At 41.5% G+C, this 16257-nt stretch overlaps 1 protein-coding gene across 50 annotated transcripts in view; it reads right to left on the reverse strand.

The window, feature by feature from the left end:
• Nucleotides 1-16257, reverse strand: part of LOC137521919 (fibroin heavy chain-like) — a 387111-nt gene that overhangs the window by 124956 nt on the left and 245898 nt on the right. For 48 of the 50 annotated variants that reach the window (XM_068241809.1, XM_068241813.1, XM_068241800.1 and 45 more), the window contains 5 exons: nt 11952-11981; nt 8575-8724; nt 5483-5515; nt 4749-4826; nt 595-672 (listed from right to left, as the gene is read on the reverse strand). In XM_068241809.1, the coding sequence (XP_068097910.1) occupies nt 595-672; nt 4749-4826; nt 5483-5515; nt 8575-8724; nt 11952-11981 (369 nt within the window). The remainder of the gene's footprint in view (nt 1-594; nt 673-4748; nt 4827-5482; nt 5516-8574; nt 8725-11951; nt 11982-16257) is intronic. The other 2 variants (XM_068241802.1, XM_068241830.1) reach the window with 2 other exon arrangements.

Consider the following 16257-nt stretch of genomic DNA (forward strand, 5'->3'; position numbering starts at 1 on the left):
GTGTATCTTCTCTACTTACCTGTTTTCTTTCTTTTTGGGGTTTTACTCAAAAACATTTATTTTCAATATGTGAGATGTCTACAAAAGCTATTTTTTAGAAGTAGGGGAATAGATACAATTGTCATCTTATCAGTTTATTTTCACTTAAGGTCTTTTACCCCCCCCCCCCCTCCCCCAACACACACACACCACACACACAAACACACACACACACACAAAACACACACACACACACACCACACACACACCACACACACACACACACACACACACACACCTCACACACACACACACACACACACACACACACACAAACAAACACACACACCACATACACACACACACACACCACACATACACACACACACACACACATGCCACACACACACACACACATTCATACACACACATACACACACACACATTCATACACACACACACACACACACTTCTCAACATGTGTGTCTTCCATAACTTTGGTATGCAAGTTCTTTATGGTAGAAATGGCTTATCTGTCATTTTCTCTCTCTATGTATATTTGTTCTAACACGGAAAATATGTGCTAAATGGTTTTAAATGACCATGAACAATTACCTGTACCACCTGAACCTCCACCTCCAAGGATGCCTGACATTCCACCGCCTAGATTGCCTAAGATTCCACCTGCTAGACCTGAAAATGAACACAAAACAGGAAAATTATATTACTTAAAGAGACTCCGTAACAAAAATTGCATCCTGTTTTTTATCATCCTACAAGTTCCAAAAGCTATTCTAATGTGTTCTGGCTAACTGCAGCACTTTATACTATCACTGTCCCTGTAATAAATCAATGTATCTTTCCCCTGTCAGACTTGTCGGCCTGTGTCTGGAAGGCTGCCAAGTTCTTCAGTGTTGTAGTTCTGCTATGAACTCACCCTTCCAGGCCCCTCTCTGCACACTGCCTGTGTGTTATTTAGATTAGAGCAGCTTCTCTCTTCTCTCTTATCTTTTACAAGCTGGATAAATCGTCCTCTGAGCTGGCTGGGCTTTCACATACTGAGGAATTACAAACAAAGCTGTTTGCAGGAAGAAAAGAGCAGCCTGAAACTTCAGTGCATGGGGGAAAGAAACACACAAATGATCTCTTGAGATTCAAAAGGAATGCTGTATACAGCCTGCTTGTGTATGGATGTATTTTCTATGTGTGGACATACTGTACATCAACCTACTTCCTGTTTTGGTGGCCATTTTGTTTGTTTACAAACAAACTTTTTTAAACTGTTTTTAACCACTTTTAATGCGGCGAGGAGCGGCGAAATTGTGACAGAGGGTAATAGGAGATGTCCCCTAACGCACTGGTATGTTTACTTTTGAGCGATTTTAACAATACAGATTCTCTTTAATGATTTGCCAATGTTGTCATACTTGGAAACTGAGCAACAAAAACCATGTTACTTGGTGATCCAATACAATGCAGTGCAGGCAAGATCACTTATTTAACATTTCAATGTAATTGGTAGTCCATTTTCTAATGTAGTAATACATTTTTATCTTAAACATATCTTAAAGGCACTTGAGGTGAAAATAAACTAATGAAATAAATAATTGCATCTATCCTCCTTCTCCTAAAAATGACTTTTTAAGATATTTGTTTGAGAACCCTACCATAAACAGTGTAAGAATGGCTGCATTTTAAATTTTCCTAGTGAAACTTGTATTTGTCTTTGCCTACTGATGACCCAGCATTGCCCGGACATACATTTGGCTAGTGTTGGCTCTGCCCACTTTTTCTAACCCTAACACACAATTACTCAATGACCAAGTTTGTGATCTGTGATGTCTTTGGAATTAATAATTTGCATTGAAATGAAACAAATCTGATTGTCTGTTTGTGGCTCCACCCCTTTTCTGAATTTGAATCCCAGTCATCCAATAACCAACTGTAACTGGTTTGAGGTGTGTGTCATTAACAGTGCAAGAATGGCAGCAATTAAATATTCCCCTTGAAAATCAATAGGTGAACCTTGAAAATCCATAGGTGAATTTTGATTGTATTTTGTAGGCCCCACCCACTTTTCTAAATATTAAAGGGGAACTGAAGAGAGAGGTATATGAAGGCTGCCATGTTTATTTCCTTTTAAGCAATACCAGTTGCCTGGTAGCCCTACTGATCCTCTGCCTCTAATACTATTAGCCATAGCCCCTGAACAAGCATGCAGCAGATCAGGTGTTTCAGACTTTAACGTCAGATCTGACAAGACTAGCTGCATGCTTATTTCTGGTGTTATTCAGATACTACTGCAGAGAAACAGACCAGCAGGGCTGCCAGGCAACTGGTATTGATTAAAAGGAAATAAATATGGCAGCCTCCGTATACCTCTTACTTCAGTTCCCCTTTAATCCCAGTCACCCAGTGACCAACTGTGCAAAGATTGAGAACCCCGGCATCAACAGTGTAAGAATGGCTGCAGTTTATATTTTTCCAGTGAAATTTGTATTTGTCTCCAAAAAAAAAGTATCTTATATGTTATTCCAGGTAATGTACTATGTGTCTGCCAAATTTCATTCAAATCCGTTCAGCCATTGCTGTGCGATTGAATAACAAACAAATATCCAAACTTTTGCATTTTGCACATTTATAACTATAGTGATGTCTAATGTCTGTAAAAAGGAAACATTAGGACACTAATTTAAATGTGGAGATATGGAGGAATTTTTCAGAAGACTGCACCTCAGGGAACACTACCATGATAAGGAGGCCTGTGATACAACAGATAATGGGCCAACATGCACCAGATCTACAAAGAAAAAAAAAGATAGACCCCCAAAGAAGGAGAAACCCCTACCCTGGACAAATACATCAACAAAGTCAGACACAGAATCTCCAACAGTCCTGAATAAAAGAAAGACACTGGCTCAGAACATAACACCACAAGAGCCACAGGCCATCAGATCCCTTAAGAAGAATAAGGGCATTATTATTAAACCAGCGGATAAAGGGCGTGCCATAGTCATCATGAACACCAGTGACTACGTCCAGGAGGCAAAAAAGACAGTTATCCAACACCACTCACTATGCCAAATTACAGGGGGACCCCACAAAAGTCTACAGGATGGCACTCAATTGGATGGTTAACAGATTGCCTGCAAACAACAGACAACATGTAAGGACCCTTATCCCTGAAGAGCCTAGAACAGTCTGCTTTTACATGCTTTCCAAGATCCACAAAGAGGGAAACTCAGGCAGGCCCATAATTTTAGGCAGCGGAACTCTTTGGCAGGGAACACACTTGACTTTCAGTTTTCCGCATGCGTTTTTCTGCATACTTTTTCTGCACACCAAGTGTGTTTCCATGCAGGAAAACGCGTGCGTTTTTTCACAGCAGCTGATGTAATTGATAGAGAAAACTGCCAAAATGTGCAGAGTCATCATGCAGAATGTCAGTTTTTTTTCTGCGTGCGAATAACACAGTAAGTATGCACTAGCCCATTGCTTAACATAAGTTCTCAGTTTTTCTGTGCAGAAAACGCGCACGAAAACAGTCAAGGGTGTTCCCTGCCTTACAGAGAACATCTCAGGGTGGCTGGAAAACATCTTGAAACCTCTTGTCTGTAAAAGACCCAGTTACATACAGGATACCACCCACCTCCTGAACAAACTGAATACCATCAGCCCAGTACATGAGGGAGCCATACTTGCCACGGTGGACGTGGAGTCCCTGTGCACGAACATCCCTCATGATGATGGCATTGCGACCTGTCGTAAATATCTTCTGGGTCGGGGCATACCTGTAAAGCCTATTGCTGGACTAATGAAATTCATTCTCACCCAAAATTATTTCACTTTTGGATGGGACCTCTATTTACAGCAGATGGGAGTGACAATGGGTTCATGATTTGCACCACAGTACGCAAATCTCTTCATGGCCACAATCGAAGAGGAATACCTGAATGCATGTTGCGTAAAACCCACGGCCTACTTCCGTTTTCATTGATGATATTTTAATCATCTGGTCCTCAAGTGAGGATGATCGTCTCCAGTTCCGCAGGAACTTCAATGCCTTCCATCCTACAATCAAATTGAAACGTACCTACTCTCACACGGAGATTAACTTTCTGGACACCACCATATACATCAGGTGAAACAACCTACAAATTTCTGTGTATCGCAAATGAACAGACCGTCCGACATACCTAAGGTATGACGGTTTCCATCCCAAGCACATTAAGAACTCTATACTTTACAGCCAAGCTATAAGGTACAACCAGATTTGTTCTGACAGGATGGACAGAGACAAGCACCTGGGTTGCCTTAAAAGAACATTTTCATTAACAAGGTTACAGTCCTCCTGTGACGGAGGCCCAAATCAGGAAAGCCAACATCATCCCCAGGATTGAACTCCTGAAATATAAGCAAAACCAGAAAGACGGCTGTGTCCCAATAGTTGGCACCTACAACCCACACCTGGAAATCTTAAGGTGGCAACCCACACCTGGAAATCTTAAGGAGGATTGCTAAGGAACTTCATCCCATTTTACCCAAGGATCACAGACTGAGAAAGATATTCCCTAAACCTCCCCTCCTGTCATATCGGCAACCACCCAATCTAAAACAGACACCACACAAACAACACACACACATGCTTCTCAACATATGTGCCTTCCATAACTTTGGTATGCAAGTTCTTTATGTTATTTTTCTCTCTGTATATTTGTTCTAACATGGCAAAGATGTGCTATATGGTTTTAAGTGACTATGAACATTACCTGTACCACCTGAGGCTCCACCTCCAAGGATCCCTGACATTCCACCGCCTAGATTGCCTAACATTCCACCTGCTAGACCTGAAAATGAACGCAAAACAAGAATGTTATATCACTTAAAGGGAACCTGAAGCGAGGAAAATGATTTAAAATAAACACATGATGTAGCTGCAAATGAATTTTACATACTAAATTCACCTTCAGTTCATCTCAGAGGCTCACCATTTTCTTCCTACAGTGATCCCTTCCAGTTCTGACAATATTTAGTTATATATCAGCAGCTGTCAGTTACAACTGAATGTGCAAGGTGATGTCCATGTTTCCCTATGGCTCAAGTGGGTGATATTACAGTTTAACAGTGTGCTGACCAGGAAGCGGTTAGGGGGTAATGGCCATTTTTAAAATGGAGGACAGAGAAATCCATTGATCACGGTGGACAAATGGGACGCAGGAGAGGAGAACGAGATTGAGTAGTAGACTACACAGGAGGTAAGTATGACCTGTGTATGGTGAGTTTGACTTTTTATTTTCAGTTCAGGTTCTCTTTAATGATTTGCCAATGTTGTCATGCTTGGTGAGTGAGCAACAAAAACCATGTTACTTGGTGAGCCAATGAAACGCAATGCAGGAAAGATCCCTTACTTAGTATTACAATGTAATTGGTGGTGCTTTTGCTAATGTAGTAATCATTTTTTATCATAAATATAGCTTAAGTATAAATTAAACATGACAATTACCTCCACCTCTCAGGATTCCAGAAGCTCCTCCTCCTAAACCATAAAGTTAGAGCAAAACAAGAATGTAAATATCCTTCAGTTATTCATGAATGCTAATATACTAAAAACCTTACGGAAAAAAACTAAATGAATGGCAGTAAATAAGCAGCAATAAGGGGATAGATCACAGACTTAGTATTTCCAAATAGTGCCCACACATTATAATATAATTTTCATCAGGGGCGGCGCAAGGTGGGTGGTTTGAGTGCTGAAGCACCCCTAAAATCCTCCAAGCACCCTATTAGCACCCCCTAAAAAAACTGCTGATTTGAAATAAAAAAAAAATAATAATTTCCGTGCAGCGCCGCTCTGTTGCTTTAATTTTTCCTTAGGCACTAGCCCAGCCCACTAGCCCAGCCCCAGCCCCGTCTAGCATGCCACTCACGCTGCTATGCTCTGCTCAGGCTCCCCCTTGCTGTGTGCGCCACGGCGATTGACGTCAGACGTTCCGTGCGCAGCGCACGCTGATGTAACGTCACTCGGCCAGGCAGCATAAAACTGCGCACGCCTCGTGGTGTCAGCGTGGTGAGGGCGGAGTCGTGGGCATGAGGAGAGAGGGAGCCCAGAGAGCGGAGATGAGAGACAAGCAGTAATAGAGAGACCGTCAGTCAGAGACTGGACTGGAGACAGAGAGTGGGGAGGTCTGGAGTCAGAGAGAGGACAGCCAGTCCCATTGCGTGACTGAGGGAGGCCCAGTTCAGCGCGGGCATCGGGTGGGTGGGGGGGGGGGGGTTTGAGGCCCCTTTTGCTGCATCATCATCATTGCCTGCCGCCGCTACCTGGACCAGGGCCAGCTAGGCCCACTGGGCCTGGCTAGGCTGGCTCACACTCTAATCCTGTCAGTGTAATGTCCATACTATATTTATATAGTAGTAACATCTTATTAAGCACTTTACAGAGTGCATAGTCAGGTTCTCGGAAGAGCTCACAATCTAATCCGACCATTCTCTTATATCCTACCATATCATTATGTATTTATATAGCACTGGAATATACTCTAGCACTTTACCATGCCCCTCTTTTGATGACCACGACCCTCTTTTGCTGGTCACGCCCCTCTTTTTGGTCACGCTCTTCTTTTGGCCATGCCCCCACATTTTTTTGGCGTTCCGCTTCGCACGTCGCAAACACCTAGCCCCCATTCAAAATTATCCAGCACCTGCACAGCACCCCCCCCCCCCAAAAAAAAAACAATTCCTGGAGCTGCCACTGATTTTCGTACTGTAATAGTAACCTAATTTACAAATCCAATAAGAGCAGTGAGCTGGTGTGGAACAGGAAAAACTACAAACTCAATATTTGTGAAAAGTAAGCATTGTTATATCACTACATGCCATATTGAGTATAACTAATGTAAACAAGTGATCACGTTGGCCTAATAGACAAGACATAGAACATTTATATTGTGCTTCTCTCCTGGCAGACTCAAAGCGCTTTTGAGCTGCAGCCACTTAATGCATGCGCAACAATTGACCAGGATCATAAAGGAGCCTTGTCCCTTATTGCTTCTTACTGTTTTACGTACTGGCTTAAAGGAAACCCGAGATGAATATAAGTTTTATACATACCTGAATCTTCCTCCTGCTCCCTCTGCACCGATTGCTCCCCTGCCATCTATCTCTGCCTCCTCCTTCTCCCGGTAGAAACCTGTAAGTTTTTCCATTCGGGGGGGCACTGCGTAGGTGCAGAACGCTCCCAGCTGCGGGAGCAAAACAGGGGAGTGCGTGCAGTGGCCCTAACTGGCCAAACTTATGGAGCTTGTACCAAGAGAAGTAGGAGGTTGAGGAAGATGGCGTGGGAGCAATCGGTGCAGAGGGGGCAAGAGGAAGCTCCAGGTATGTATACAACTTTTATATTAATTCATCTCAGGTACATTTTAAGGTGGGATTTGAACCCTGGCCAAATGCTCAAATCCCACATCAAAGCCTTGACAGTTGGGCGTTCCAGACAACTAAGAAATGTATAAGGCCTATCTTAAAGAAGGGGCTTCTGATTGGTTTAAAGAAAGAGTCAGTTTATTCAGGATTGGTATAGACTGTATACTATTTCTCCTGGAAGATGAGCCTTAATATGTATCTGCTGAACAGACCTGATCTAAGTAAGTTGCTAGTATTTAAGAATTGTTCCAATTTTGTTTTTCATGTGCTGAAGTGCGAAAAGGCGCAAACTAAGGAGACCTGACCTTTTAACTAGGCTGGGAAGCTCAGTAAACTGTGAATCTATAGAGAGTATGATTGTACTAGTGCACTGTTGGTTGTTGACACTGTGTCTCAGCAAGAATGCTGGTTATGAACAATGGACATGCTAAATCACACTGGCTGTACAAGATTGTCATGAAACTGTGAGAAACATCTTTTTGTTTATATCAATATATTTATGAAATAATTTCTGATTGTCCATATGTGCCTCAGAACAGCATAAATTATAGGAAAAAAAATACATATAGAAAAGTTTTCAGGGAAACGCAGTATCCCACATTGGCTAGATGGAGTACTGGTTAAGGGCTTTACCTTTGACATGGGAGACCAGGGTTCAAATCCTCACTAGGGTCAGTACTTATTCAGTAAGGAGTTCAAGACTCCCTAACACTGCAGGGTGGCCTCTTAAGCACATCCCAGTGACTGCAACTCTTGAGTCCAACAAGAGAAAAGTACTATACAAATGTTTGAATTATTATTAATTGATGACTTGTCACCAAACAACCTTTGTTTTTCTAAGGAGGCTTACTACGACTTGGTAAGTATTTCATGTTTTGCCCGTTTTTATTTTGGTTTCAGATTTGCTTTAAAACAGAACGGTAGCTCTATATAATGCAAGTCTATTGTTTTATTGATCAATATCATTTTTTAAGTTATTTTAACCAGTCATAATCATGAGTACGCTAATATTTTAAGTAGAGATTATTGTTGTGTTATTAACTCAATATTTGTGAAAAGTAAGCATTGTCATATCACTTCATCCCACATCAAGTATACATAATGTATACAAGTGATCAGGGCCGGGCCGAGGCAGAGGTGAGAGAGGCTCCAGCCTCAGGGCGCAGTGTTATTTACCTTGTGCCTGAGAATAGAAGCACCACTTGACATTGGGGATGCTGTCATCATAGCAGCAGTTTTTCGCAACACACTGAACAGCGCTGATCCCCGGGAAGCCACAGTCTTCTCTTGATTGGGGGTTTATGCCACACATATAAGAGGAGGATTCTGTTGTGAAATAAAAGCTGAAATTAAAATTCATATTGGAAAACAATAACTAACACGGGCATATGAAATTAGTCAAATGAATAACCTGGTTGCCCTGCTGATCCTCTGCCTCTAATACTTGTAGCCGTAGACCCTGAACATGCAAATATATTAGATGTTTCTGACTGAAGTCTGACTAGATTTGCTGCAAGCTTGTTTCAGGTGTGTGGTTCATACACTACTGATGCCAACCAAGTGTTTTGCCATGAAATTGTTTTCTAGATGAATGGCTGTGAGTAAAATATGGAGGCTGTACGTTGCCAAGATGTCAGTAAGCACCAACTTGGCATCCACTGTGTAAATGTGTACTAACATAGCACAGTAAAATACTCCTATGAATAAACAATAGTGTAAAGAACCCCTCAATATAATGCTAGGTAGGTACACACAATGCAATTGTCTGATAGAGTTACGGTCAGATCAATTATTTCCAATATGTCTGATCTGATTTCAGATAGATTTTTGAACTATTTTTGTTTATTCGTGAATGAAAAATTGTTCGAAAAAAATCAATCGGAAATCAAATCAGACATGTTGGAAATAATAGATCTGACAGTAAATCTGAAAATTACATCGTGTGTACTTAGCTTTACAGGATGAGACAACGATTAATAAAAAAAGAAAAGAAACAAAAGGGGTTTCAATGTAGCTGGTCTAATTAAAAATGTCTAAAAACCCAGCACTGGTGTGGATGAAAGGGTTTTGCTTAGCCAAGAAAATCCAACCAGTAACTGCTGACTATGCCACAATAGAGAGAAACCATTGTGGTTTCTGACAAGGCCTCTGAGGAAGCTGGGGAAACCGTGAAACGGCTGTCAAGCTGTCAAACTAAATGTGATCCTGTCTTGTCTGTCTAAATTTACTAAGGACAAATTAAGAGGTGTTTTAAGGTATTCCTTGGATGGGTGACTGGACTTTGGTTTCTCTAGGTGGATCACTATGTTACCGTTGAGCACAATCCTTCGCACCCTGATACCCTTGGCCCCTGCCAGTAGAGCAATAGGTGGCTGCATAGTTTTCTCTACTTGGAATGGCTGAATTTGGTTGGCTCAGCTCTAAGTTAAGTACTAATTACATGCTAGTCCAGAATGTTTGCAACTCATCATATTATCTGTATCAGGTAGTTTTGTAAAAGTAATAGAATATTTACAGGTATAATGAAGTATACTTAAACATTGCCTTTAGTGATGAGCTCATATTTCACATAGTAGTAATTTTGCAGCAAAATTCACAATATTGATCCACAAATGTAATGTGCTATTTAAAACTTTTGAAAAATGTATTTCACATACAACTCTATTTAGCAGTAGAGTAGATTGATAATATTTAATGCCATAACTCTTTCTCAGCATAGACAAATTTTGCATCCACTCTGCTTGTAGCTAAAACTTGTGAACTCAGAATTTATGATGCCTCTGTGACAGTCCCAATTGTGTGAGGATTGAGTAAACAAGGCGTAGGGTTGCTCGTAAACTATGCCAGCGCGAATCTACACGTCGTAGTATGCAACTACACGTCGTAGTTCGTAGACGGAGTTTAAGAACTACACGTACGCATTTCCGGGTAATCATAGTCCCGCTATGCGAAGCTTCGCCCGCTACATGTAGTTGACGTATGTATTGTGAAGTTAACTACGCGTGCGGTAACTGCATCCATATCGATCATTGCGCATGCGCAGAAATATTATTGCCCTTTTAGATGCATACAGTTCCGCATTGGAAGGTGGAATGTACGCTTATATTAGTTTATATTTGCAAATAGGTTGAAGATTATTGCGGAAATTTTTCCACATAAGGGCATAAGCGGTCGCATCAACTACGCTTCGCACTACGCGAAGCTTGCATAATTTAACACGTAGTCTATGAAATGCAAACGTAGTGAAGTTTCTGATTACATAGCAGTAGATTGCAAAGCGTATTTGCATAAAAATACGCATAGTTCCAGCGTAGCGAAGTTGGCTAACTACGACCATCCCTGAACAAGGGGTCTTATCTATTAGTCATAAATCATCTAGGATCCTCTCACCCCATTTAGATGTTCTGTTTACTTTAAGGCACTTAATGATATGCATTTACGCTTGCAAAAAATCTATGTATCCCCTTTTGATGTTGCATGTATATAGTTGCCTGTTCCAACAGCTTGTAAGAAAACAGGATTGAAGTCTGAAGAAGGCTGCTCAGCCAAAAGATTACTCCTATTCTTTTAAGTTAGCCAATAAACGGTATTCTTATCCTTGTTTAAAACTTCTTGATAATTCAAATTAGAATGCGTACTTTCCCAATCGCTTGGAATTTTCTAAAAGTGTAACTTTCTCATGCCCATAGATGCCTATGCCTATAACTTTCTCATGCCCATACATTTGTGTGAAAAATATGCAAAATGTGTTTTCTCTTGTTCATAGATTTCAATGCATTTGTGCAAAAATGTGCTGTCTCATTCCCATAGAATTCAAATGCATTTGTGTAGAAATTGTGCCAAATTGTGTTTTCCCTTGCCCGTAGACCAAGGGATTTGCGTAAAAATCATACGAAAATGGGTTTTCTCCAGACCTTAGACATTAATGCATTTGCGATCAAATGAGTCTTCCTTTGCTCTTAGACCAATGCACCAGTGCGAAAATTGTGCGAAAATATGTCTTGTCATGCTCATAGCTTCAATGCATTTGTGCTAAATTGTGCAAAATGTTTTTTCTCTTGACCATAGACCAATGCATTTGTGTAAGAATTGTGTGAAAACGTGTTTTTTCATGTCCATAGACATCAATTAATTTGTGCAAAAAAAGTGGTTTTCTCTTGTCCGTACGCAAATGCATTAGTGTGAAAATTGTGGAAAAGTGTATCTTCTTGTGCCCGGAGACTTCAAAGCATTTATGGGAGGAATGTGTTTTACCTTGCCTGTAGACTTCATCGTATTTGTGTGAAAATTGTGCGAAAATGTGTTTATTCTAGCCCATATACCAATGCATTCGTGGGAATATTATATAGATTTTAATGCCTTTTTACGAAAATTGTGCGAAAAATGGATTTTTCTCATGCCCACACGGATTCTTGCATGACGTGCAAATAACGGGAAAATTACGAGAACTCAAAATTATGCAGGAAATCGTAATTATATTCATAATCGTAATTGCGAAAATTACACGAAACTTCACGAAAGCGAAAATATCCATTACGATTAACACTAATTACCTCCAGCTTCTGAAACTATACCTCCCAGACCTGCAAACAAAACCATTGAAATATTACATTCTGATGTGATACACTAATGTTACTTCACTATTTCCTGTACACAATAAATCATGTTTCAAGTTGTAGAGCTAATTTGAGGATATCATGGGAATCCAACTCCAGTTAAAACGTCTTTTTATAGTGTGAGACAGTGAGAAAAGGTTGTAATCTCTGCTTAGAGTTTACTTCGGTTTGTTTTCCCTTTGAGTAGATCTATCCTAACTCTTTGAAACCTCACTGGGGAGGGATGAGGGGTTCCTGTCCGATTTATGCAGTTATCTGCCTACTGCAGTTAGCAGCAGTGACAGGGAATCTAAAGTTGGAAATCAGCTACTATGTAGGTAGGCTGCCTACGGTTAGAGGCCGCAGTGGTGGTGATTCCGGAACCACAATGTAGCCAAATTCCAATTTGCAGTGGTAGCCATGGTGATTTCTAGCAAGTGGCAGTGATTTCCACTGAAGTTAGCAGAATTAGTGGCAGAGGAGTTTGACCACAGACTCTGAGTAGTGGCAGTGAGTCAGGATAGCAGTGGTGGAGAGGGGAGTAGGTAAGTGTAAGGTGTAGGTGGGGGTAGTGATGAGCACACATTTCCCATAATCATAATTTCGCATCATAACTTGCAACTACAATGCAAAATTGTAAGGCAAAATTTCAGAAAAATTCATAATTGAGTTTATATATAATCATAATCCGTCCGTAATTTTGCATAATTACCGTAAATTTTGTGTAATTCTCTGCCGGTTAATAGAAAAGCACCCATACATGCTATCAATAATAACATTTTTATGTACCGTATATACTCACATATAGGCTGAATTTTTCACCACAAAAAATGTGCTGAAAATTCACCCCCAGGTAGGCAGCATTTAAGGGAAATTCAGCAATTTCACTACTCATAATCCTCTCGTATTCATTTTAATTAGGATGTGTTCTGTCATATAATAATTGTAGAGATTTTAATTTGCAATACCTCATTACTGCCTTGTAAATTCGTCTGAATTTGAAATTTGACTTGAGCTTAGTTTGACTTCACTTTCCATTTAGCAGTATAACTGTATAAGAAAAATGATAAGTCTGCCCAAGCACATGACCTGTACACATGCACCTTCTGACAGAGGTTATGTGGATGGAATTCTGTGTGCAGGGTGCAGACACAAGGTGCATAGTATACAATTACCCCCGTATGAAAAGCAACAACCAACCTCGTGTTGTCAGGAGCTGCTGCATTTCCTACCCCCTTGGCTTATATGCGAGTCAATAAGTTTTTTCTGATTTCTGGGGTAAAAGTTGGGGGGGGGGGTCAGCTTATATGCGATTGAGCTTATGTGCGAGTATATATGAGTTGAACTTACCTGGGGCTTCTAATGGTCCCCCACAGACATCCTGTGCCTGTGCAGCCACTCACCGATGCCCCGGCCCCGCCTCCGGTTCACTTCTGGAATTTCAGACTTTAAAGTCTGAAAACCACTGCGCCTGCGTTGCCATGTCCTTGCTCCCACTGACGTCACCAGGAGTCTATAGCACAAGCCCAGTATGGTCTGTGCCTGCGCAGTATGCTCCTGGTGACATCAGCGGGAGCGAGGGTACAGGGGAACTTTTCTAATATTCTGCTTATTATTCAATATACTGGCTGATGACCCGGCGTTGCTCGGTTATGTATTTGGCTGTGTCGGCTCCGCCCACTTTTTCTAACTCTAACACACAAACACTCAATGACCAAGTTTGTGAGTTTTGGCATCAATAATTTGTATATTCCCATAGAAATTAAATACATCAGATTGGCGGTTTGTTACTCTGCCCCTCTCCAGCATTTGAACCCCAATCACCCAATGACCAACTGTAGCAGGTTTGAGGAAATTGCTATTAACAGTGTAAAAATGCCAGCAATTTAAATATTCACCTTGAAAACCAATAGGTGAATTTTGATTGGCTGTTGTATGCTCCACCCACTTTCCTGAATCTTAATCTCTATCACCCAGTGACCAAGTTTGAGAACCCTGCGATTAACAGTCTAAGAATGGTTGCAGTTTACATTTTCCCATTAAAAATGAAAGGCTGAAATTTGATTGGCTGTTTTATGCTCCGCCCAATTTTCCTGGATTTGTAACCTCGGTCACCAAGTGACCAACTGTGCCAAGTGTGGGGACTCTGGCTTGATTACTGTGAGAATGGCAGCCTTTTACATTGTTTCCATTGACATGAATGGGTGAAATCTGATTTGCTGCTTGTAGCTCCGCCCAGGTAAGCAGGGGGGACACGAGACCCCCAGAACATATCATCCCAGGTAGTAAGGGATCTGCATACCAAGTTTCGTTCAAATCAGTCAAGCCGTTTTCGAATGTGATTGCGACACATACATACACACATACATACATACACACACACATACACACACACATACATCCGATTTTATATATATATAGATTTGCAATGTATTCATTTACTATATATGTGGCCCACCATAGTGGTGCTCAGCAGAGCTCGAATATTCGAGTAGCTCGAATATTCGAGCTCTTTTTCAGCTATTCGAGCTCGGTATTCGAGCTCCGAATAGCTGGAGCTATTCGAATGGGCTATCCGAGTACACTCGAATAGCCCATTCACTATTCGAGCTATTCGAGCAAACGGCGCTATTCGAGCTCGGTACCGAGCTCGAATAGCGTCATAGCCCAGATTGATGTCCTTAGAGCCAATCAGAGGGCTCCCAGGCCCTCTGACGGCAGCCAATCACAGAGGGGGACCCTGGCCAGCCCCTACCCTATAAATAGCGGCCGCCATGTTCCGTTTCTCCATGCTTGCCTGAGACTTGTACAGAGAGAGAGTTGCTCCTTTGTGCTTTGGCTTAGCAAGTGCTCTATTGTGGTCATTTACCTAGCGTTTTTGCTCACCTACACCTGCCATACACACCTATATTGTTGTTAGTTAGATAGACATTGTATTTTAGTTAGTAGCTTGTGTGTTACATTAGAGACAGCCAGGCAGCTGCTGCAAGCTTACAGGTTTAGGCCTCAGGGGGGCCTTGCCTCTGTGGGCAGCTGTCCTCTGTTTATTTCTCTCATCTATACCAGTATTTCTGCTGTCCTTTACTAATAGTATTGTAGTTATACTGTACTAGGAGTAGGACACTCACTGACTGTCACTGTTTATAGGCTACTAGCTAGCTCCTGCGTGTGTGCACTCACTCACTGTCTGTGTGTACACACACTCTATTTCCTTCTGATTACTGATAGATTATTGTTAGTTAGTTGTACTTACTTACTACTTACTCTTACTGTACCCGTAGGGACACTCACTGTCACTGTTCATATAGGCTACTAGCTCCTGCGTGTGCGCACTGCACTCACTGTCTGAGTGTACACACACAACACACACTCTATTTCCTTCTGATCGCTGATTGATTATCGTAATTAGTTAGTTTTACTTACTGTTACTACTTACTCTTACTGTACTAGGAGTCTAGGACACTCAGTCACTGTCCATAGGCTACTAGCTCCTGCGTGCGTGCACTCACTGTCTGAGTGTACACACACCCACACTCCATTTCCTTCTGATCGCTGAATGATTATCGTAATTAGTTAGTTGTACTTACTGTTACTACTTACTCTTACTGTACTAGGAGTCTAGGACACTCAGTCACTGTCCATAGGCTACTAGCTCCTGCGTGCGGTCACTCACTGTCTGAGTGTACACACACCACCCACACTCTATTTCCTTCTGATCGCTGATTGATTATTGTAATTAGTTAGTTCTACTTACTGTTACTACTTACTCTTACTGTACTAGGAGTCTAGGACACTCAGTCACTGTCCATAGGCTACTAGCTCCTGCGTGCGTGCACTCACTGTCTGAGTGTACACACACCCACACTCCATTTCATTCTGATCGCTGAATGATTATCGTAATTAGTTAGTTGTACTTACTGTTACTACTTACTCTTACTGTACTAGGAGTCTAGGACACTCAGTCACTGTCCATAGGCTACTAGCTCCTGCGTGCGGTCACTCACTGTCTGAGTGTACACACACCACCCACACTCTATTTCCTTCTGATCGCTGATTGATTATTGTAATTAGTTAGTTCTACTTACTGTTACTACTTACTCTTACTGTACTAGGAGTCTAGGACACTCAGTCACTGTGTTCATAGGCTACTAGCTCCTGCGTGCGTGCACTCACTGTCTGAGTGTACACACACCACCCACACTCTATTTCCTTCTGATCGCTGATTGATTATTGTAATTAGTTAGTTCTACTTACTGTTACTACT

This window comes from Hyperolius riggenbachi, chromosome 6 (genome assembly GCF_040937935.1).
Source record: "Hyperolius riggenbachi isolate aHypRig1 chromosome 6, aHypRig1.pri, whole genome shotgun sequence".
NCBI classification, from domain to species: Eukaryota; Metazoa; Chordata; class Amphibia; order Anura; family Hyperoliidae; genus Hyperolius; species Hyperolius riggenbachi.